The 25,171-nt window shown below is 36.3% G+C and overlaps 1 protein-coding gene across 2 annotated transcripts in view; it reads right to left on the bottom strand.

Moving 5' to 3' along the window:
* The window catches only part of PTGER3 (prostaglandin E receptor 3), a 199,732-nt gene that overhangs the window by 140,184 nt on the left and 34,377 nt on the right, over window positions 1–25,171 (bottom strand). For both annotated transcript variants that reach the window (XM_023209528.2, XM_023209518.2), the window contains exon 2: window positions 23,475–23,654. In XM_023209528.2, coding sequence (XP_023065296.1) covers window positions 23,475–23,654 — 180 coding nt within the window. The remainder of the gene's footprint in view (window positions 1–23,474; window positions 23,655–25,171) is intronic.

Below are 25,171 nucleotides of genomic sequence, written 5' to 3'. Positions count from 1 at the left end.
CCCCTGTGGTCCCAGCTGTGCATAGGCATAACCACAATACAATCAAATTAAATCACAGCCAGTGTGACACTGCCATAAGAATAATTATTGGATACTAGCAGAAGCTGTCAAGGGTCTTTTATACATCCAATAAGTAAATTCAACTGAGTAGTGAAGGTCAATTCAATTTAGCCTTCATTGATTACATATCTTTCATGTGTAAGACACTGTGCTAGGCATTAAAAGAAAACTTTGACTCCTCACCAATAAAAATATTTTGTTGTTAAACAGCTCTCATTACGTAGTGTACATTGTATGTAGTTAGTGGTTATGAAGCGTCTAAATTCACAATGCATTCTCATTTCTCTAAGTGATAGGAGTATCAAAATACAAGTGTCTAAAGCCCCATTAGTCACAATATGACCATTTGGAATCTGGATCTTACATAAAAGTGCTTAAAAACCCAGTTGTTTAATTTTAAATATGAAGTAATACAGCAAATTACTTATCATTCAGCTTCTCTTGTTCTTAGTAATATAGTAACTGTGATCTTCAAGCAAAACCTTGATAAATTCTTTGACATAAAATAACCCATAGGAAGTTTTAAAAGTCATGCAATATGGATACATAAAACAAAGAACCATTCTTGGACTGTAGCAGAGGCTTCCAATTGCTTCCTAGCATCCACTCTCCTCTCTTTCTACCGGAGCCCTGATTGTGAGCTGGGTGCCAACTAAAACACTGCATTTCCAGACTCTCTCCCAGTTAGCTGTGGCAACGTGACTAAATTCCAGCCCGTTATTTGTGAGCAGAAGTGATAAGACTTCTAAAAATTCTCCTTAAAGGAAAGAGGCACACCCTTCTTTATTTACTCTTTCTCCTTCCTGCTGACCAGAAGGCAGAATAATGGCTGGAGCTCAAGCAGCTATATTGGATTATGAGGCTGTGCACTAAGAATGACAGCTAGAAATAGCTCCAATCTCTGATAACCAGGAGTAGCCGGATCACCCCTGGACCATCTATATCCAGAATTTATATAAATAGGAAAGAGATACCCATCTGTGTTCTTTTAACCATTGTTTTATTAATTTTTTGTTTTTTTCTGAAGCTGACCAAAACCTAACATACTGATGAAGTCATCCCATCAGCCAGAATAAATTCTGAGCAGTTATCAAGAGAAAACTTAAAGTAATGTGAAGAGAAGCCACACTTATAAAAGGAAACCAAGAGCTTTCATTATAGCTAGCCTAAAATGAAGTTAATTGCCTGAAATGTTCTGTCACCAAGGCTTTGGGAGTTAACATCAGGAGGCTGGTTTTATTGTGTATCATGCCCAGAAGTTCAATGATAATTTCAAATTGTTTGCATGCAATTTCCCCAAAACTTGTACAATATTTTGACATTCCTAAAGCGGAGAGGTGACATAGTATCATACTACTGTATAATAAAAATCTGCTCTGCCCTCATACTGGGTTTACAATACAGATAATGGCACTGGAAAGAGCTCAGAACTGAAATCAGAATGCTTAAAGCTTAACTCACTGTAGACCTGGAAAGTTGCTTAAATTTTATAAAGCTTGGTTTCTTATCTATAATATAAAGATAATGATAACAGCAGCTCCATTTTCTACACAAGGAAGTTGGGATAATAATATAAAATAAATGTACATCTAAGTGTTATTGTTGTTACTAAAATCATTTTGGTGCTCACTTATGTTTCACTGGGAGAGGCACTCCGTTTTCAGTTTTCTGGAATAATTACCTTTTAAAAGGGACTCTTTTTTGCCTGCATTAACTTATTTTCTCTACCTTCTCACTTTCATGGTTCTGCAGAATAATTTTGTTTTTATGATGTCTGAGTTTTCATGAGCTACATGTATGCAAATATTTTCAGCTAAAAGAATATTATTGAGAATGTGTATTTGGCTAACTCATAACTGCTTCTTTTGAAACTAGCTGAGAAGCACTTGAACTGACACTGAAAATAAAAATAAATGTATTAACTAATTATAGAAGGCTGAGCAGTTATGTCACTTACTGATTGAAATCTAAGTGCTATGTGTAGCAAAATTTCTTCAACCCAGGATCAAGCATCCAGACATTTCACATGGCAGCGTTTACTTTGCTAGCATTGACCAGTCATCAGTGGTGTAAAAATGGCCCTGGACTTACAAAATATTGAAGTGCCTTCTGAATTAACAGAAACATATTACCAATCCATGGAACCTACACACACACACACACACACACACACACACGCATATATATTTTCACATATATACAGGTATTTGTAAAAATATATATGTGAAAATATATACATACATATATGTATGTGTGTATATACGCATCAAGCTTCTGGGCATGATATGCATGTATGTATGTGTATGTATTTTTCACATATATGTAAAAATATATACATACATGCATTTTATATACATGTATGTACACATATAAATACATGTACTTACATATATATATATTTGAGACAGGGTCTTGCTCTGTTGCCTAGGCTGGAGTGCAGTGGCATAATCACAGCCTCCCAATACCTGGTACTACAAGTGCACACTACCACACCTGGCTAATGTTTATGTTTGTAGAGACCGGGTTTCACTGTGTTGCTCAGGTTGTTCTTGAATTTCTGGGCTCAAGCAGTTCTCCCACCTTGGCTTCTTTAAGTGCTGAGATTACAGGTATGAGCAACTGCACCTGGCTGAAACTAAAATATTTAACTAACTGATGTGTATCACTCCACAATCATATAACATGGAGATTAATATTAATAGCAATAAAAACGCTAGATTATCTGTGTTTACCTGGAGCAGAATGAAAAATGCTACAATTCCATTTCACAAATAGTGAAGGGAAGATTTAATTTCTTGCTCACAAGAAAGCAGGTTATTTGAATTTACTGTCGAGAACTGCCTTCTGAATGTCATTTGTTTCATAGGCTTCCTTCCCATGTGCATCTCATTGACCTTGGGCTTCCATTTGATTAATAATAAAAGTCACCTAACCTTAAATTCCACTCGATTCTTCTCTCTCAGACCCTCACACACATACCATTAGAAATCCCACTCTCCAATACAACCTAGAAAAATGAGACACTCTACAAGGACATATACTCAGGGCTTGGCCCTACCCTCACACTTCTGACAGTCCAGGGAAACGTGGGGAAAGAGGAGCTGGCCTGTGGACATTACACTTTGGTTTTACTGCTCCTTTCTTGGAAACCCTACTCACTCTCTGCCCACTATCCCCGAGGCTGACTGGTGAGATATTTCCTCTCTTATCCTCTCCTCTCCAAACCCTCAGTCTTCCCTTATAAGCCTGCTTTCTTTCTTTAATTTTCCACTGCTACTTTCATTACACTATCCGAGCCAGAAGGCTAGGGTATAGAGAATAGATGTGGACTGAGACAGGGAGGAAATGTTGCTAGGGAGTGAGCACACGGAGACCCTGACACCATTCCTTTCTGGGAACTGCAGGGAGATGCATTCCGTGCCACAGTCTCTGAGGTGGACCCAGAAGAGAATTTTGAAAGGGGCTACAATAGCTTCAGGTGTCTGTCTTCTCTTGAGATTTGCTCCCTTCCAGCCCTTCATGTCTTTCCCAGGTTTTTCCAAAGAAATCCTAACTCTAACTCATCACTAAGGCTTAACTCTTCTATGTCCCATTCCTCTATGGCCTTACTAAGTGGCTAGAGGTAATGGAAACAGTTATTTATGAGATAGAAGAGAGTGACAGCGGTTTACTGTGTTATTACCCAGATAATACATTTACTTTCTAAGATGGGCCTTTTGTGTCCTTGCTCAAAGAAATGAAAAATCTTAGATTATAGGTCTTATGGTAGATCCTACAGGGTTAGGAAAGCTTTTGGAAACCCTTTAAATAATAATAATAATAGTCTACATTTAATTGGTTATACTAAATATCAAGCACTTTTCTAAAAGTTTTACACATTTTAGCTCATTTGATGTTCATAGTAATCCCAGAGGAAAGTACTAATACCTTTACAAATGAAAATACTGAGCCCCGAGGAGGGTGAGTAATTTACCCTCAGTCATACAGCTAGTAAGTAAATGAACTGGGGTTTGAACCCAAATAGTCTGGCTCCAGAATCCCTGCTCTTTATTCATCCAGATACCTGTCAAAAACAGCATCAAGGCTGAAATTAGTCTGGGAGTCAGAAGGCTTGAGTTCTAGACCTGGCTCTGCCTCTAAGGAGCTATGCAACTTTGAGCAAGCCACTTAAACTCTCTCAGGTGAACTGAATTTGTGGTTGACAGCCTTGTTTTATGAGAAGCAGAACGATTTCTTTCAATGAAATCCTAATTAAAAGCCTCATATACACAACAGATAAAAGAGAGATATTGGGCCTAGGCTGCTGTTATAGCTGCCCACATATTGTTCAAAAATTGAACCCTTCACCCTTTACTAAAGATAACGCTCTGTTGAACCAGTTGAACTCTGACTCAGTGATCTCTACTGCTTCTTTCAGCTACAGGACCCTGTGTAACCAATTGTGTAGAAACACCTAGCAGCTTCATGTCTCAAAATACGCTCCCCTCTCTACCATGCACTCAGGTGGAAACAGCATAGTGTTAGAGACAGAAAAGAGGCAACACTTGAGCAACCAAGGACATCGATTTCATCATTTTACTTGATTTCCTTCAGGGCTCAACCAAATAAAAGATACTAATTGAAGCCTCACCCTACACTATACATTTCCCTCTGAGAAGCAGAGATGAGAAATGCAGTTTCTAAGCACTTAGCATAGTGACTACCATTTTCGAAGTGTTTGATGAATGACCATCCATGCTAATTTGAATACTATAGCAACGGTATAACTAAGACCCAAAACATGTATAACAACAACATTGCTCTAGGTAGAACTTTTTGAGATTAATTTCATTAGATACTTGGAAATAGATTCAATTAACCTTGTTTTCCTTCTTCAATAAAATTAGATATGAGGTCCCTCAATGTCAAATTACCCCTCTTCTAACAATTATATCGAGATATAGATCTGGATATACTTAACTTTCTTCCTACCTCCAGATATTCTCTTATGAACCTCACTTCTCTTTTTCTGCATAGTGGAACACATTCATCTCTCAACCATTTGTTTTTCAGTATTACTGTCCTACATTTGTTACATATCCCCCACTAAGAAAGCGGAATGTATCACAGATGGTGTCCTTGTTAAAAGGAAAACTTCTAAAGAGACATTGCAAGACTCCTGGGTCTTTGGTTTGCTTTGTAAAGTGCATGTGTATACATGGGACAGGGGTGAATATGTCTCTGCAATAGAGCTTATGACACCCCAAAAGCTAGAGGAATCATGCTATACTAATTTTCTGAGAAATTCACCAAGTATTGAAAAGTGAACTGGTCTTGGGCAGAAGTCTACATTTTGTACAGTTAGGTTAAAATGTCTAACCACGGTAGGCTCTCCTTTTGCAGCAGCCCATTAACAAAACTGAGGTGTAGGTGAAGAGCATCAATAACAAGAAGCTCTATAGTCTCTGGAGAGCTCAGAAGAAAGACTTTCAGGAATGACTCGGAGGCTGCTCCAGTGTGCTTTGAAGTTTTCCAGTCTTTGAGGTGTGTTGCTTGCATTTTTGCTCCTCAAGGGCATTTGCATCCGCACTGTGGTTAAGTATAGTAATAAGCAGAAATTAGAAGCTGAATGCAAATTGAGTGACTGAAGGAATAAGGGATGCAGTGAACAATAAGAAGAATTGATGGAGAAACTGCAGTCTAGTGATATGAGCACATGGCAGGAAGCAAAACAGAATTTCTAAATGTGAACAGATCAAAATCCTGTTCAACTTCCTTGCGCCTCAAAAGGAGGTGGTCAGAAGTTTTCTTGAAAGGCTCTTGGTTCTTGGAAGGAAGTGTTTTTTCACTCTTTATCAGCCTCTGACTTCATAGCTGTGTTACCAAAAGGGCTGGAAGCAAGGATGTGGGTTTAGACCCTGCGGCCAAAGGCTGCTCTGCTCTTTGCCAGTTTCTCTGCTCCTGCCAACCACAGCTACCCTTCTTCTCTCTTCTAGCCTGGCTGCTCACTTCTCAGCCCGGCCATTCTCCAGCTAGGGCCATTGCAGACATATGAATTAATGCAAACACTGTCTTACCTTCACATCACCTCAGAAACTTAATATAAGAATGTAAGAAGTGTTGCACCCACTAAGACCTGTAGTTCATTCAATTTAATATTCTCTCCAATAGTGACACCAAGGGACCTTTACTGGGATGGAAAAAGAGGCATTCTGAATAGCATGCACGCCAAAAGTTTGGATACCATTATCTCTAATTTCAGCCCCTAATTATAGTTAACTATTAACGGAAACATGTAGCATATGAAACATGTAGTGTATGCTGTGTCTATCAATGTGGTAAGTCTGTAAACCTTAATTTTTTTTTTTTTTTTTTGACAGAGTTTCACTCTTGTCACCCAGGCTGGAGTGCAGTGGTGCAATCTCTGCCCACTGCAACCTCCGCCTCCCGGGTTCAAGTGATTCTCCTGCCTCAGCCTCCAGAGTAGCTGGGAGTACAAGTGCACACTACCACGCCCAGCTAATTTTTGTACTTTTAGTAGAGACAGGGTTTCCCCATGTTGGCCAACATGTTCTCCATCTCCTGACCTTGTGATCCACCCGCCTCAGCCTCCTAAAGTGCTGGGATTACAGGCATGAACTACTGCGACCAGCCAAACCTTAATTTTTTTTTTAACTAAAACCTCTTCCTGGGCATCATTGCATTTTTTGATTTGTACTATTTTGTTTGGTCATTAAAATCAATTTAATAAATATTTATATGTCTACTGTGTGTCTATACTTCAAAGCCTTCACATTCTTGGAAGCTGAAGGTCTGGGGAGGAGAGGAAGTGGGAGGGGCTGGGACACTCAGATTAAAATGATGTGTCTTTCATTCAAGAAGGTGACCATCCAGTGGGGGAGCTAGAAGCACGCACAGCTCACTGCAATACAAGTAGAGCAGTGAGAAGTAATCACCGAGGCATAAATGAGGTGCTTATGGGTGTAAAAGGAGGGAATCAGTAATTCTGAATCAGGCATAAGGAAACAATTCTAAGGGTAGGTGTCTTTTGAGCTGGGCTTTAATGAATGAGTAGAATTTTGTTCAGTGAAATTAACATTTAAGCAAAGTAAACACTAGAAACAGAATTGTGAATGTGCATACTGTGTTTGGGGAGAGGATTCGAAAAAGGCTGGGATCAGTGTAGTCAGAAAAAAATTGGAATGGTAGATTGGGATTGATTTACTGAGAGCTTTGAACAAGTTAAATCTTTTGGACTTTGTACAGTGGGCACTGGGGAAATAGTAAAGGACCCTCTAAGTCTCTGCTCTTGAAATAGATAGTCGAGGACACTACTATCTCCACTATTCAAATGAGAAAACTGAAGCTTAGAAGGAGGAAGAAACTCACTGTAAAGCAAGTGTAGAAGTGATATTTGAGCTGAAGTTTCACTCTGGTGTCCAAATACTACACCTACTCTGAGTCTTTCTTTAAAAATATTTTAGAATTATTTTAATTGACTAGTAAAAATTATAGTAATAACATGATGTTTTGATATATGTCTTAGTCTTAATTTTTTATAAAATAGGAATAATAACAATACTCCCTAGCTAACTAAAATTTTGATCAAATAAAACTACAGATGCTAAATTACCTTAGAATATATAAAATACTTTTATAAGTGTTGACTATTAATACTATTTTGTTGTTATCACAATTCAACTAATATAACTCCTAAATATGTTTCTGGAAAGGTAATTAGTGTTATTTGATGATAATATTGTCTATAAATGATTGAGTCCCTACTGGGCTTTATATATACATTATATCTCATTTCCTTGCTATCTTGTGAAATATCTTGTTTTTATCTCCAATTTATAGACAAGTAAACAGAGGCTGAAAGAGATTAAAACCTATTCAGTCACACAGCTGGTAAGTCAAGAACCATACTTCAAATTTACATCTTTAAATCCCCAAATCCCTTTCATAAGGCTACTCATTGCCTTCCTTATTGATGATGCTATAAACCTTGGAGTTTGCAGTGGCACACAGAAATGATGTCTTCAGGGAGCGATTTAATGTTGAATATGTAAGTAGTAATTAGGCTTGACTTACCTGAAAAAAAAAATTACCCATTCAATCCTACTCTCTGAGACAAAATAATGTCTTTAAGAATAATTTTATTGTTGATTTTAAAAAAGGATTTAAAAAATTCCCTGTTTATGTAATGGTATTGTTTCCTTACAATTATTTTAATTATTTTAAAGTTTAACATTTATTGAATCATGTGTTTCTGTGGTTTTCTTTTTGTTTTTTGTTTTTTTTTGAGACAGAGTCTTGCTCTGTCGCCCAGGCTGGAGTGCAGTGGCGTGATCTCGGCTCACTGCAAGGTCCGCCTCCTGGGTTCACGTCTCATTCTCCTGCCTCAGCCTCCCGAGTAGCTCTAACGACAGGCGCCCGCCACCATGCCTGGCTAATGTTTTGTGTGTTTTTTTAATAGAGACGAGGGTTCACCATGTTAGCCAGGATGGTCTTGATCTCCTGACCTCGTGATCCACCCGCCTCGGCCCCCCAAAGTGTTGGGGTTACAGGCGTGAGCCACGGAGCCTGGCCTGTTTCTCTGTTTTAAAGTGTATTTCTCGGCTGGGCATGGTGGCTCACGCCTGTAATCCCAGCACTTTGGGATGCCGAAGAGGGTAAATCAGTTGAGGTTGGGAGTTCAAGTCCAGACTGGCAAACATGATGAAACCCCGTTTCTACTAAAAAACACAAAAATTAGCTGAGCGTGGTGGTGCATGCCTGTAATCCCAGCTACTTGGGAGGCTGAGGCAGGAGAATAGCTTGAACCTGGGACATGAAGGGTGCAGTGAGCAGAGATTGCACTACTGCACTCCAGCCTGGGTGACAGAGGGAAACTCTGTCTCCCAAAAAATAAAAAGAAAATAAATAAATAAATAAAGTATACGTCTCTTCTCTTGGTTATGAAACTTTAAAATATATACATAACAGATTGGATAATATTGTACAAAAATTTGGTGATTGTTATTCATGATAGATTTATTCTTCTGAAATATACGTATATTTTATGCATAGCAAAAAATGATCAGAATCAGTAATAAGCAGAGTTTGACCAAATTCATATTGTTGGCAGACTTTCATATTCAATGAAGTCAATCCAACAATCCGATTGTAATTGTTATTAATGGCCACCAGATATTATGATTTAATTATTGGAAAGTAATTGCTGTAGCTCTTTTTAAAATAACATTTTTTCTGTTTTTATGAGTAAAGTTTTCCCAAAAAAATTGTCAACTGATAAGGTGAACATAGAAATCTTGAAATTCTAGCTTTGAGATTAGGGTCAACAGCAATGCGTTTAGTGACACATAAAGCAGAATATAGGCCACATCTGAAGAGGCTGAAAGCAGAACACTAAGCCGAGGACCTATATTTAGACAAATCTTTCTCTTTTACACCAATTCCAATATTGTAGCCATTGTATGACTGTTTTGAGACAGAGAATCATAAAATCCTGAGTTGGAAGAAGGCTTAAAGAAGATATTTGTATTCCATCCATCTACAGCAGACTCCCTAGTGGTTTTCTGATATTTGCTTGAATATTTGAAGTGACAGGAAACTCATTATTGCCTAAGACCAGCCCTGCCACTTTAGGGCACATTGGTTTAGCACCTTTCCAGATTCAGTCAGACCCCTTTTTTGTAGCTTCTGAGTCCAGCCTTCTGAGCGTATGAAATAAATCCCTATTTTATGTGACACTCCTTCACGCATTTGAGAGAATCCTACCATGGTTCTTAGATGCAGTCAGGTTTGAAGGGAAATTTACAAAGACAAATATTTGAAAGAATATTAATCAAAACCATAACAATGATTAACTTTGAGTAGTGAAGTATAGGGAATTTTTCTTTGGTCCTTGCGCTTTCCTGTATTGCTTAAATTTTATACATGAATATATATTCTAACTATAATGAAAGAAAATGTAGAGCTATTTACACTTTGGGAAAGATATTTAAGTCCTAAATGCAATCAGTGAAAACTGAGACTTCATTTTGAAGAATGAGAGAATTTGCAATCTGAAATCTGCAAGTGATAAACCTCAATGTCCCCACGACCTAGACCCACATGATAGAAGCTCATTAAAAATGTGAATATGACCCAGTAAATCAACAAATTATTCATTTAATCGATGGTCAAAATCTACTTGGAGATACAGTCATCGTTTGGGAAGTAACAGCTCTACTAAGGACCAAGCTGTTACTGCTGTGAATCCAAGCACTGAGAGGAAAAGAATCATTTCCATCCTAATTCAAATTGATTTAATGCCCCTTTTAATTGTGTATTTCTCAAATACATTACAGTCCAGAAATTCCCTGATAGTTCTGTTTGTAACTTTATAGCTAGAGATGAACCGAGGTACTCAGAAATAAATTATTGTTCTGCTTGAATCTCAATACATCTATGAAAATTTTGCACAGGAAACTATGATGGTGCTTATTTTGATGATGGTGGATAAGTATCATATTTAAAACCTGTCGTGTATGCTAAGTTCATTGTATATACTACTTCTTCAAATATTTATATTCACCCTATATGCTAGAAATACTTATTCCAAAAAGTGTTTACAGATTAGGAAATTGAAGTGGTAGGCACATGTTACACTAGTCTACATTACATAGTGGTGAGAAACAATTAACCAATATAACCAGATCTTATTTGTTGTTTTTCAGACAAGAACTACCATCCTGAGATTCACCTCTGCCCATATGCCTTATTATTTATTTTTCTGATGTTCCACTTAACGACATTGTTATAGCAACTTTTCAAAATACCTCTTCTGTGCTACTAGAACCATTTTCCTATCTCACAAAGACTGTACATTTAAGCCATAAAGAGAACTTAATTAAATTTCTTTATTTTGCTGTTTCTTATTTTTTCTTCTACTTTCTATGGAGTTGAATCACATCCTTGCCTTCTTATCCTAAGTCTTGAGAGGTTGGATAAAATTTGTATGCTTGTGAAGACATTCAACCTTAGTTGGAAACTGGGCCAACTTAAGTCTTCTGAACTTGATTTTAATATTAATAATAATAATTTATATTTGGGAGCTAAGGCGGGTGGATTACAAGGTCAGGAGTTTGAGACCAACCTGGTCAATATGGTGGAACCCCATCTCTACTAAAAAATACAAAACTTAGCCAGGCGTGGTGGTGCATGCCTATAATCACAGCTACTCGGGAGGCTGAGGCAGGAGAATCGCTGGAACCCAGGAGGCGGAGGTTGCAGCAAGCCGAGATCATGCCACTGCACTCCAGCCTGGGTGACACAGTGAGACTCCATCTCAAAATAATAACAACAATTTATAATAACATAATAATAACAATTTATTGAGTGCTTTCGTACCAGGCACTAAATAAACATTTGCATGCATTATTTCATTGGATGCTTGCAACTAATATGTTTTTAGGTAAAATTATTATCTTGATTTACAGCCGAACAAATTGAGGTTTAGAAAAAATTAACTTGATTAAGGTCAGCCAACTAATAAATCAGCAGAATGAGGATATGCCATCGCATTTAGTCTGATTTTAAGTTCCATGCTCTCAAACAAAACGCTTTATGTTTGAATCTCCCAAAATAGTATTAACGAATGAGTACAGAGGTCAGGATATGTTTTTTGACATTACCAATATGGGCTACAGATTCCTCAGGTAATTACTATTGTTGTTGCAGCTGCAATGACCACTGCTAATCCAACAACAACAACACTGCCTTCTCCATATTTATTGTACCCATTACTCTTCTGAAATATTCAAATATTTTAAATATTCACATTTTTAAATATTCACATATTTAAAATAATGCAGTAAATTATGTACTTCATTTTATAAAACCAAGTTTTAATAAGAGAATGGGTTCAGAAAAAAATTGAAATAGCAATGAATGATTACATTAACTTGAAGTTTATTAATGGGAAGCACTGCTCCATTTCATTGAATGAAGAATAGTCCACTCAACCTTAAGGAATCATTCTCATTTGCCAAAATCATTTAATCCTCATTTAATCCTCACAACTTCCCTGTAATGTAAGTGTGAAAATCCTAATTCTTCATATATATGGATACAAAAATCTTAGTTTAAGAAATTTATTTCAAATTCTACTACCACTATTAACCCAAAATTTGATCCCAGATGTAACTCTGAAACATGTACTTTTACACCCCCAAGAGTGATCTGACCATGATACTTATCATCCCCCAAGAGATCCTAACTTCACATCTGACTTGCCCCTTGTCTCTCTCTGAGGATATCCCTCTCTCCTTTCCACAGGATTGTTTTTGGCAAATGAGAATAATCCCTTAAGGTTGAGTGGACTATTCTTCATTCAATGAAATGGAGCAGTGCTTCCCACTAATAAACTTCAAGTGGATGGAATCATTCACTGCTATTTCAATTTTTTTTTCCTGAACCCATTCTCTTATTAAACCTTGCTTTTATAAAATGAAGTTCATAAATTACCACATTATTTTAAAATTTATATTAACAACAAATCATTATGAAGATCTCCAAGTTGCATTTCTAAGATAAATTATATAAAAATGGGTAGGCAGAAAGGAAATTAGTACTCAACCATTTGCCCTAAGCAGTGACTCATTTGGTTTGGTTTAATAACCTATGGGATAGTAAATAAATAGATAAATAAAGATTTGCAGCCACAGTGTCTCACACCTGTAATCTCAACACTTTGGGAGGCTGAGGCAGGCAGATCGCCTGAACCCAGGAATTTGAAACCAGCCTGGGATCATGGTGAAACCCTGTTTCTACAAAAAATACAAAAATTATCTGGGCATGGTGACACATGCCTGTAGTCCTAGTTACTCAGGAGGCTGAGGTAGGAGGATCATCTGAGCCTGAGAGGTTGAGGCTGTAGTGAGCCCTGATTGCACCACTACACTCCAGCCTGGGCAGGTGACAGAGCAAGATGTATATAATATATATATAATGTAATTGGGTTGCATTCATTCAAATAAATGTCAATTGACCCCAGAGATGCCTGAGAACTGTTGACTATTGTCACACTTACATTGAAATATTCAAAAGGCAATGTACACAATGAAGACTAAAGATAAACATCAAGATGTACAAATTTTTCAAGTTTATATATCTATGAATAGGTTGCATTCTGAATTCATTTAGTGATAATAATAGAATTAAAGTTTGGAGACGCTGAGATTTTGTTTCCTTGAACAAAATGTTTTGCACTGTTCTAATCAGTCTGATCAGTTCTGTGGAAATCAGAGAGCAGTCAGTTGAAGAGAAACCTGGTGAATGAATAAAATATCAAATGCACCAAGTAGATTTCACCTGGTAGCAAAAAGGGATGGAAAACTCAGAAACAGGGGGCAAGAATTTTTCTTTCTGAAAGACAAAATGTGCTCCCCTCAAACTGCATTGTATTTTCCCAGAAGAAGCTAAAGCAAATTTCAAAATTAAGCAAGGAGAGATGATAATCAGAATAGTTTCACTGATGACAACTAGTCTGCCCTAGGTCCTGAATTTTCTACAGTCTCTTAGGAGTTTCTCTGTAACTAGGAAGCACAAGTACCTTCTGCTTTTCAGTAAGCATTCTCCCAAGTTACAAGTCAGAGAGGACGTGCAAAAGGAAAAACAAAAAAAGAAACAAAAGCCAATAGGGCCAAAAGAGATGTATCCTTAGTAACCCAAATTGTCATAAACTCTTGGCTTTAGCAAAAACCGCAGGCCTGTGTAGAAGTGGAAGTGCGGTTTTTCTGTACAACCATCTGCTCCAGGAAACCAGTAGCCTCTCCACTGCAGAAGTGGTCCTGGAACAAACAAGGAAGGATCTAAATGTTTGCAGTCATGTGCACATGCCTAGATTGGACATACGGACCTTCACATTTTTTTGCTGAGAATCTTGTTTGCTTAATCTAATCAGCATTCTTAGAAAAGCTGCCTCACCACTGCTCCCTAAAATTATTTCTGGTGGTTTGAAAATGTCCAGGCATTAATAATAGAGTCAAAGCCTTTCTTCCATGGGGTTTTAGACAAACCCTCAAAGATAAACTTGAAGCTTCTGAAACTAATCACAGTAGTAACTATTTGCTCAGGGATAACACAATGATTATATTCTAACTCCAAATCAGGTGTGAACCCCAGCTTTATTTCTCATTAACTTCTGTGGATTTGGTGAAGTGATTTATCTGCCATGAACCCCAGTTTCCTTATCTGTAAAGTGCTGATAACACACACCTTCTGTTGTTGACATGAGAATTTGATAACATACAAAAAGTATAGGTGCTCATAAAATGGTATCTGCCACTATTGTCATTATCACCAGTTCAAGTTTCTTTAAAATGCTGTTAGTGTTCATGTGTCCTTGAAAGCATTCTCTTTTTCATTTCTAGGAGTTTGGTTACTTAACATCTTTTACTATTAAGAAGCTCATTTTAAAGCAGGTGCGGTCAAAATGAGTGCATAATTCAAGACTTAGGTCCAGTGTTAGGCTTGAGCTTCCTAACCAAACATGTAAAGCTTTGCGGTTCCTTAAATCATAGAGACTCTCACAGAAAGATTTCTTAACCTATGTCCATAAATGCCCAAGAGGTCTATAGATAGACTTCGGCAGGTCCGTACAATTTCTGACACTGTGCAAAAATCCTCTGCACTTTTTGTGGGAGTACCACATACCTATCATCAGTTTCTCAGAAGGGTTGTTGATCCTAAAATGATTAAGAACCAGTGTTCTTTCTAATTAAATATAACTTAAAACGGCCTCAATTGTGGATTTCAGAATTATCTTCTCTCAATGTTCTTTGCAAAATCAGATTCAAATAACCTTGTATGTTACATTCAAAGCCTTCTTTGGGGGGAGGGATTACATTGGGGAGTTATACCTGATATAAATGATGAATTGATGGGTGCTGACGAGTTGATGGGTGCAGCACACCAACATGGCACATGTATACATATGTAACCTGCACGTTATGCACATGTACCCTAGAACTTAAATTATAATAAAAAAGAAAAAAAAATAAAATAAAGCACCATGCCTACTGCATGGGCTGCAAAAAAAAAAAAAAAAAATAGTAACTTCAAAATACACAGCAATAAATGATTAAGTACAGATCTTTAAAAAAAAAAAAAAAAACTGCATAATAATATTATGCATGAATGCTGATTATCCATAGCCTTTTGTTACTTGGCTGCAGAAACTTACAGTTAACAGATTAGCTCCCTCATTCTAATTGTATTTTTTTTAATCGTATTTTGGTTTTCAGTGTGGTAGGTAAATCCATCTTCCCATTTTATACAAACAATAGGTTTCAGTAGTGTCAGTTATAGAGCTCAGGACTTGAACTCTGTTATCAAAATGTATGATAATAACTCTAAACCTGAGGAATTGAAGACTGGCATGAACTCAGAAAGGCACAGCGTTGTCAAGAGACATTGCCCAATATTTGTCCTTATAAAAATCATCTTTCAGATAAAATGCAGCTTCTGCAGCTTTGTTATACAGACTAAATATGCAAACATCTAATTTAAGGAGAGAGTTTGATAAATTAGTTTTCCCCTTCTGAGAGAATTGTCTGGAAATGTGTACCTAACGATGTAGAATTAAAACAGATTTTTTAAAGGTCTTTGGAGACAAGGATTCACTTTTGGTATCACTTTGAGAGACATACAAACTCTAAGGCCTCTTATCAAAAAGAGAATAGAGATTGGAGGCATCAATAGAAAGATGATACTTTCTAAGAAATTGTACCTAATCATCTGTGAATAGGTTTATGTGATTATGGAAGCCGATCAGGGCCTGTGGTGATCAAGGCATTGTGGTAGTGGCAGCACCACATTTTTGTGCAGTCAGACACAAACTGGCATTCTAGTACCTGCTGCCTCAGGAAATGCCAGAACAGTGTCTATGTGGACCAAGGTCTCACAGATGACCTCATCCCGCAAACCCTTGGCTACATAGCACCTGTTTAGTGGCCCTGGCCCTTACTTTTAAGGAGAGGTTCCAACTGATGGCAATTATGTCCCCCATAGTATATTTGGCAATGTCTGTGACTATTTTTGACTGTCACAACTAGAGAGGTATTGCTGGCATCTCATGGGTAGAAGTCAGGGACACTGCGAAATAACCTACAATACATAGGACAGCCCTCACGACAAAGAATTACCTATCCCATGTGTCAATAGTGCCAAGGTTGAGAAACCCTGCCCTAAAGCCATGCCACTTTGGTGACCGTAAGAGGTTATATAGATAGGTTCTATTTAGACCCACACTATCCATAGGGCCACTAAAGTTTAGCCCATTTGACAGATTTGGAAATTGTAATGCTTTGGACAGAGTGAAGTGAACAAATAAATATCCTACAATGTCCTTTCGTTACAGGTTAACACCTATTCCTTTCCCCAAAATGCAGATTAAATGTCACCTTCTACAGGAACACTTCCCATGTTAGCATTACTTTTCCATGTATTCTCATGATACCATGTGCTTACTCTAATTGCAGCTCTGATTATTTCCTGTTCCCCTACCAGGTTATAAATTCATTGAGAGCTTGCTGTTTTTATTAATCCTTGGGTCTTAGTACCTACCAGAGCTTGGCACATAATAAGTACGCAATAAATATATCTTGAAGGAAAGAGCAAACTTGGAGAAGTAACTTAAATTCTCCATGACCAACATCCATCCAGAATGAATTTACTCAAGGCTAGTACTAGCAAGCACACTGGCCCCAAGGACATTTGGCCCCATGCCCTCTGAGGACATGAAACTGGGGAATGTCTCACCACATGGCCTGTAGGTTTACCAGCATCATGGTGGAAATTTTGGGTCAGCCATAGCCATACTAGTCATAATGACTTTTAAATTTTATTTATGTATTTATTTTAATAATAATAATTGTACATAGTCACAGGGTACAGAGTGATGTTTCGATACATATAATGTATAGTGATCAGATGAGGGTAATTAGCACATCATCATCATCTCAAACATTCATCATTTCTTCGTGTTGGGAACATTCAATAGCCTCCTTCTAGCTATTTGAAACTGTATATTAGCGTTAACTATAGTAATCCTACAGGAGTATAGAACACTAGAACTTATTTCTCTTATCTCTCTTATTTAGCTATGATTTTTGTTTACTTTAACAAATCTCTGCCTATCCTGAAATACTAAAGAATCAAGATTGTAGAGACAATAAGATCTGGTCCTAGGCCTAGAACCCCCGCATGAGAGGAACCAGGGACAGAATTCTCCCTAGATACCTTTTCTCAGGAAGAAAGAAGGATACTTTTAATGAGCTTGACTTTGCAGTCTCCATTCCACAGACTTTCTCCCTTCATTGAAGAGGGAAGACCAATAGTGACCTCAATAAGTACATGAACAAATAGCTGGGGAGCACAGTATTCATAACCACCAATACTCAGCTCACACCAATACTCAGGCACAAGTCAATTAAGGGTTGGACTACGAGCAAGGACAATTCTTATTTTGGCTGCCTGTAGATTACACCAAAATCCACAAGAACGGGGAATAGCTAAGCTTAGAATAATTTATAAATGCACTTTGTGTTAAGAACAATAATCTTGAGATTATAAAACAAAGGAACATCATGTTGAAAAAGGGAAAAGAGCAACTCTCAGGTTTATATTAAATCAACAATAATTTGTTATATACATGATTATGGAATATAAAACAAAATGATCTAATTTTTCCAGATAGCATGGGGCTGTTGCATTACATTGTGCTATTACATGACAAAGCACATCAAATATGATTTCAGCAAAATACTTAACATAGGCATAAGTAATATATTCCTGACATGAGCTGATATCAGGAAGAAAACACAGGGACATTTCAGAACATTCAACTTTATTTTCCATTGACAAACACGACATAAATAGCACACATTTATTAAATACACACACTAGCTATGGCTTGAATGCCAACAAAAGTCTAATGTATTTTCAGAGGCTCTTTATTTTTTTGTCTCCACGGTATTGAAGACCAGCCTTTAAAACATACTAGAAGATACATTTAAATACACTGACGGTAACTACCCATAAAACTTTACATAGATGTGATAAAATAGACTTTTCCATTTAATCAAGTATATAGGGATGGATGCTGAGGAGGAGAGGTGAAGAACACTATTCTTTCAATACTGATCTTTACAATATGGATTAGAGTGCCAACGATTTCAGCTCCTCCTTAGGCACACCATGTAAATAGTACTTACATCCACTTGTTACAAACAGATCAAAATAATCAGTGCCTATTTTAATTGATTTGCTTAAACAGGCTTATACTATTTGTACAAAAATATTTGATAAGGAGAGCAAGAAGGCAAACTATTTTTTTCTCTTTCAAGGAAGAAAGTTGGGAAGGAAGAGAGTTCAGCAGCCAATAATGGCCTTAGTGAACTTATCATTTGCTTTGACAGACAAGACCCCTGGCCACTCAGTAGTTTGTCCTACTGATGCTCAAGTGTTCAAAGATAAATGCAGCCAGTCCCTTCCTCTCTTTGCTTCCAGGGCCTGGCGCAAAATGATGAAGTTTAGCAGGTAGAAAATGGACAGAATTTCCATCATATCTTTTTCTATGTTCTCTGCCCCACCCACATGAGTATCCTTTCAAAAGTAGAACATTGAAGTGTGTTAGTAAATCATACGTATTTCCCCCTGCTTAACATTACAGCTTTGATTTCTACAGACATGGAAAACTGTATAAGGAATCTATATTTGAATTACTATTAAAGTTTGATGATTGGCTGTTTTTGCCTACGTGTTTGACTTACTTTAATTAAAGGATTAAAATATTCTAATTCTAAAGCATTTAACAATAGTATTGAAGAGATGCACGAATGATAATAACTTGAGAAGTAGAATCATCTCCAAAATGCTCAAAAAAGCATGAAAAGGCTGACTTGTTTCTAATGGTGATCTCTTTCCTTCTCATCTTTACTCCCATAATAAATTCTTCAACAAAGCAGACTTACTACACAACAGATTCACAACAGATTCTGATCTGTTTCACATATTAGGGTACTGGCACTTTAAAAATATGAAGTTATTATCTCTCCTCTTAAAAACAATCCCAGCCTCACCAACAGGAAATATGTTTGTTACTTTCTTTCTGTGAAAGAATGGATAAGCACAGTAGAGTCAAGGGGACTAAGAGAAAACAGTGTAGTTTCAAAGGAAGAAATACGTAATCTAGTAGATATCTGGGTTGCTTATTACATGAAACTGATTGATACAAAGCTTCTGAAAATAAGATAATTTTTATTCTCAGTGAAGAAAATGTGTGACATATAAATGAATATGATACATATCTGATTGAATTATATTTCTAGAGAATCATAATGCACTCTGCTTATGGTATCATAATGTAATGGTATATGACTAAACTTGTATAAATTATAACCCTTAAATAGAATCTTCATTTTAGGAATTATAAAACAGAGAACGTATCAAATAAAATATTTCCCCTAATTCTTTTATCATCATCACCACCTAGTTAGTTTCCTTACAATATTGAACTAATGTCAGCTTCTTAACAAATATGTATGTGACTTTAGGTTGGTTATTAAATTTTGTAAATTGGCTCGATCATAACCTATGTCATGAAACATCACAGACATCTGTCACTTTGTGTCAGCACTTTACTGCAACTCAGAAAAGTCTCATGGACTAAGCCGCAGTTGCACAATTCTGTACATTTTTTAGATCTCAGTTTTAACAGATTTTGAGATATGTAAACATATAAAACAAGCAATAAACAAGCAGCTGTTAGATTTTGTCATTGTTGATGGTTTGTACTTGTTATATAGATAAAAAATAGAAATTTTAATTCTTCAAGTTAAGTTTTTTGCGTGTTTGTAATAATAAATGCTCTGTAGTCTCCCTATGTCATTCAGCTCCTAGAATCCCGTGTATTGCAGGAGAAGCTTTTGGGGTTAAATTATGAAAATAAATAGATATTATGCAAGTCTAAAATTTCAAAGAACAAAAGTTTTCTATTTTCTTTTTCTGAGTTGATCTCAACCAAAAGAACTATTAAATGATTGCTGATGTGGAGAAGGTTGAAAGCTGACCAATAATTTGGAGTCAAAAAGAACAAAATCATAAAAAGTATTGAATAAATAAAAAGCCTAATCTACTTGAAAATCCAGTATTAGAATACTGCCACAGAGTGACCCCCTTATTAAAATACTGTTTGCCAGTTTTTAGTTTGTCTGTCACTCAACACCAATGTGCTCACAGGATCTTTCATAGTTAACTTACTTGAGGTTTTGCAATTATTTTCTGCAACATGGTCAAGAGATATTTCATAAAATAAAGAAATGAAAATGGAAATATGTGTATCTTGTATTTCAGACTAGTTTAAATCTGGCATGATTAAACACTTACATTTACCTAAAATATCTTGGGATATATACAGCACTAGGTTAATTTGGTAAATATTGAGATAACTCATTTTTGTTTCTTCAACTTCAAGATACTTTTAAGACATTCATCATAGCTATTTGAAAAGTAAACTGCTCTCTTTAAGTAACATGTGATCATTCTCTTCTATGACTCAGCATAGTATATAAATTCATTGTTTGGAAAATAAACACTACTTGGTAAAATTGACACTTGCTAATTTTACATATATTTCTACATTTCATTCATAAAACAAAATGATCTAATTTTTCCAGATAGCATGGGGCTGTTGCATTACATTGTGCTATTACATGACAAAGCACATCAAATTCGCTTACTTCTTCCAACATGGTTTTCTTGGCCTTTAACTGTCTTTTAACCAATACTTCAAAGTTCAGGAATGTCATAATCTATACATGCATTTTTCCTGATTAGACATATGTATGGACAAACTAAGTATACATGAGTGAACTTGAAAGCCAATAAAATTAAACTTAGACACGACTTTCTGCTGTGACTATGTATATCCTCTTTCTAACCACCGCCTTAGTCTCTGTACATCTCTGAAATCTAACCTCAGCCATCATAAAAAGGCTGAAATCATTTAGGATTTTTATTTTTTATCAGGTTTCCCCGGACTAATAAATGTCTAGATAACAAAACTCATATGCCATTTACATAATTTCTTTCTTTTCCACCTCCCTTTCAAGCTTGTTAAAAAAACACAAAAGCTGCCATTCATCCCCTCCTAAAATATATCTCCTGGGCAGGAATTTATTTTGCAGTTAAGAATAAGTTTCAGGCTTTTTGCCTTTCTGTATTTTTGTGGTTAGATGAAAAGTGATATTCTTTTGGTAGTAATGTCCACTATCATTTGTAAGTATCGGTCTCCTAAATTATTAGCATAAATAAAACACTTTGTTTTACAGCAATATGACACTGCACCCTTGAAGGTAAATTCATATTTCTATAATTAAATAAGAAGAAATAATTGACTTTATCAGCCCAATGGACTGTAATGGCATGAAGCACTTCAATCATATGGTATGTGCCTTCCCAATGTGTACTGTTCTGGCAAACTTCTACTCATTGATTCACTGAATAAATATTTATTGGACAATTTCTGTATTCCAGGTGCTATACTAGATGCTGGAAGGAATAACTTAATCATGCTCGTGCCACTCAAATCTACACTGCCTCTGTGTCTATCTGATTAGAACTTAGGGTCACAGGATCACACAAGAGGTAAAGCCTCTTTATTATGTGATTTAAGTGCACTTTTGAAAAAAAGTAGGTAGTTTTGTCCTATACTCAATGAGTTGACCCATGGGACAATACAATTCTATGGCATAGAGAGGTTTTAGTATAGTCTATTTATCTTTCCCAAAATTTAGATTAGTAGAACCATCATGAATTACATAAGCACTCTCAGCAGATTTTGTCTCCAAATTCAATTTGACATGGTCATTTAAAATGATTAGTCCCGATGACATAGGCTGGTGTATATACCAATCTGATAAGACATATTGCACCTACCGAAATTAATTCTTTACCAAATGACCACGAAACACACACACAAATATGCAGTTACTACAAGAAGTATAAATAAATCTCAAGCTTTTAAAAAACTAGAAAAGCAGTACGAGAAACTGCAAATGAAAATCTTTGCAATAAAAAGTTACTGGGTTTACAAAATGAATGCACCAAAGAATACGACAAGCTTTGTGCAGGCATAAACTACAGGATTACTATGTTTGGTGGGGAGACATTTCTAAGAAGCGCAATTCCCAAAACTTAATGTAGTGATCTACTTGTGCACAAATATGTCAGGCTTAGCTATTGAGGTTTGTACTCATGTGGACTGTAGGAAAAACATTTTAGTAATAAATATTTAGATAGAGCCACTTTGGGGAGCAGACAGAAGAGTTGTGAAGGGTCAATGTTATTAATTTTCTTATATAAATAGGCCAAACAATGGAAAGTATTCACTGACTCTTCAAAATATTTATTTGTTTTGGAATCAGTATTGGAATGTAATGAGTCAAAGACTGGGGAACACTTTTGGTGAAAAATCAAAGGAAATTATATATTCAGAGTACCTATAGTTAGTGTTCAAATCTGTCCTTACATAGCATTCTGAAAAACCACGTCACAACTCCCATAGGTCAGTTTTATGAATCTTCCTTAGGCTCGTAGAAATGTAAAATATATTCAAAAGAAAGAATAATTAGCAATTTGGGTAGTCACCAACTCCATATTTCAAACAAACAGAATTGGTTCTTATTCAGATAAAAAGCAAATCTAATTATCAATCCAACTAAACTTAAACTTTGTTAGGTTAGGAGTTAATTTGCTATATTGAGCAATATTTGAATAACAGTATTGATGAATATTATAAACACATTATACATTTTTAACTGTAATTAAACTTTTTTTAATGTAAGGAGGAAAAAAAGTGACAGAAAGTGAGAGAGGCAATGAAAGAGAACACAGCAATGTCTTTGAATAAAAACAAACTGCTATCCCTTGTCTTCAGTGATATATGTGGTAAAATTCCTCATGTATTCAGTGTACTGGAATATTAACTATCCCCATTCCCCAATAGACCAAGATCATTTATAAAAAATGTTTTCATCACATAATTAATCACATATTCAGCTACAAATGGCAGACTCAACAAAAACACTAGACTGTTATTAATATATTTTCCTTTGTTTGTGTTTCACTACTTTTGGCACATAGGGATTTTCTATGCTTCTAAGACCATTTAGCTTTATACCAAAAATTTCACTTCAATGCATAAACAGTGGCATGCCAGAGATGCCTAAATTCACAGTAAGGTTTAGCGATATTTGTTACCAAAAGCTGTGCACATGCAAGTTAAGTGTTTTCTTTCATGCTTCTGTCTGTATTATTTCATTAGATAATGAGATAGGCTGCCCTTTCTGTCCATCATTAGAGCAGCTGGAGACAGCATTTGCTACCTGGCAAAACTTTCGAAGAAGGATCTTTCTTAACAGCAGGTAAACCCAAGGATCCAAGATCTGGTTCAGTGAAGCCAGGCGAACAGCTATTAAGAAGAAGTTGCATTCTTTCGGCTTCCCTGTATGCGTCTTGCAGTGCTCAACTGATGTCTGATTGAAGATCATTTTCAACATCATTATCTAAGAAAGGGGAACAAATAATTGTTTCAAAGATTAATAAGGTCATATGCATCTCCTCTACACTGTACGTTGCACACAGTCGGTTTTCAATAAATTGGTTGTTGCATTGAAATGATTAATTCAAGCAACATTTATACTCGGATAACACAGTCCTGAATTATACAAGACATTTCTAGGTATTTCCCCACATTTTTGGCTATTAAACACAATGTAGCTTTTTAAAACATGCATGTCTTCAGGCTGTTGATTCTTGGAATTTAAGAAGCTTGAAAACAACACATCTCAAAATAAGCCAAAGTCATGTCTTGTTGCAGAAAACACCACAAGTTCACCCAAATGAGAGCCAACACTTCAACAATAACAAAAACATGTTACTCTTAAATTTTCAGTAGTTCTAATTTAAAAAATACTGTATAAAAAGTAGAAGCAAGAAAGGAGGAAATAATAATATTGTTGTTATTATTATTATTATTATTATTGCCACTAGCATTTTCAGAATCCTTACTATCTATTGGATATGGTGCCAAGTCCTTCATATGTATTTAATAAACATCATAAGACAGGTAGTATTACCACTTCCTTCTTACATTTGCAGAACCCAAGACTGAATGAGGTGAAATGGATGAGCCAGACTAACATCATATGATGTACAGTATTTTACTTTTCTTTGCCCCCACCCAATATATACTACACAATGTAAACTCCATGATTGCAGGAATTTGAGGCTATTTTTTTCCCCAAGTGCCTAGATCAATATGTAGCACATAGCAGATGTTCAATAAGTATTTGTGAGATAACAAATTTTTATATTTGAAGAAATATATAATACAACATACAAGTGACAGTATATGAGTTACATAATATGTATTTATATTTGAATGAAAAAGATGTTCTTATGCATATGAAAAATGTTCAAAATTATTAATCATCAGAAAACATTCAAATTACAACAAATGCAAAGCAATTTTATACTCTCTAGATTGATCAAAATGAAGAAATGTGACTATACTGTTCCTGAGAATGTGGAATAAGGTGAGGACTCTTTTACACACTGCTAGTGGGTGTGTAAACTGGAACAACCATCTTAGAAAATAAATTGGCATGCCAGGCGCAGTGGCTCACTTCTGTAATCCCAGGACTTTGGGAGGCCGAAGCAGGTGCATCACCTGAGGTCGGGAGTTCAAGACCAGCCTGACCAACTCAGAGAAACCCTGTCTCTGCTAAAAATACAAAATTAGCTGGTCGTAGTGGTGCATGTCTGTAATCCCAGTTACTCAGGAGGCTGAGGCAGGAGAATCGCTTGAACCCGGGAGGTGGATGCTGCAATGAGCCAAGATTGTGCCATTGTACTCCAGCCTGGGCAACAAGAGCGAAACTACGTCTCAAAAAAAAAAAAAAAAAAAGAAAAGAAAAGAAAAGAAAAGAAAAAAGAAAGAAAACAAATTGGCACTATTTCACCTGCTACTTCCCAGAGGTATAACTCCTAGGAGTATACTACCCAGAATTCTTGCACCAAG

The sequence above is a fragment of the Piliocolobus tephrosceles genome, chromosome 1 (assembly GCF_002776525.5).
Source record: "Piliocolobus tephrosceles isolate RC106 chromosome 1, ASM277652v3, whole genome shotgun sequence".
Classification (NCBI taxonomy): Eukaryota; Metazoa; Chordata; class Mammalia; order Primates; family Cercopithecidae; genus Piliocolobus; species Piliocolobus tephrosceles.
Note: the sequence above shows the minus strand (reverse complement) of the source record. Positions and strands in the feature narration are given on the sequence as shown.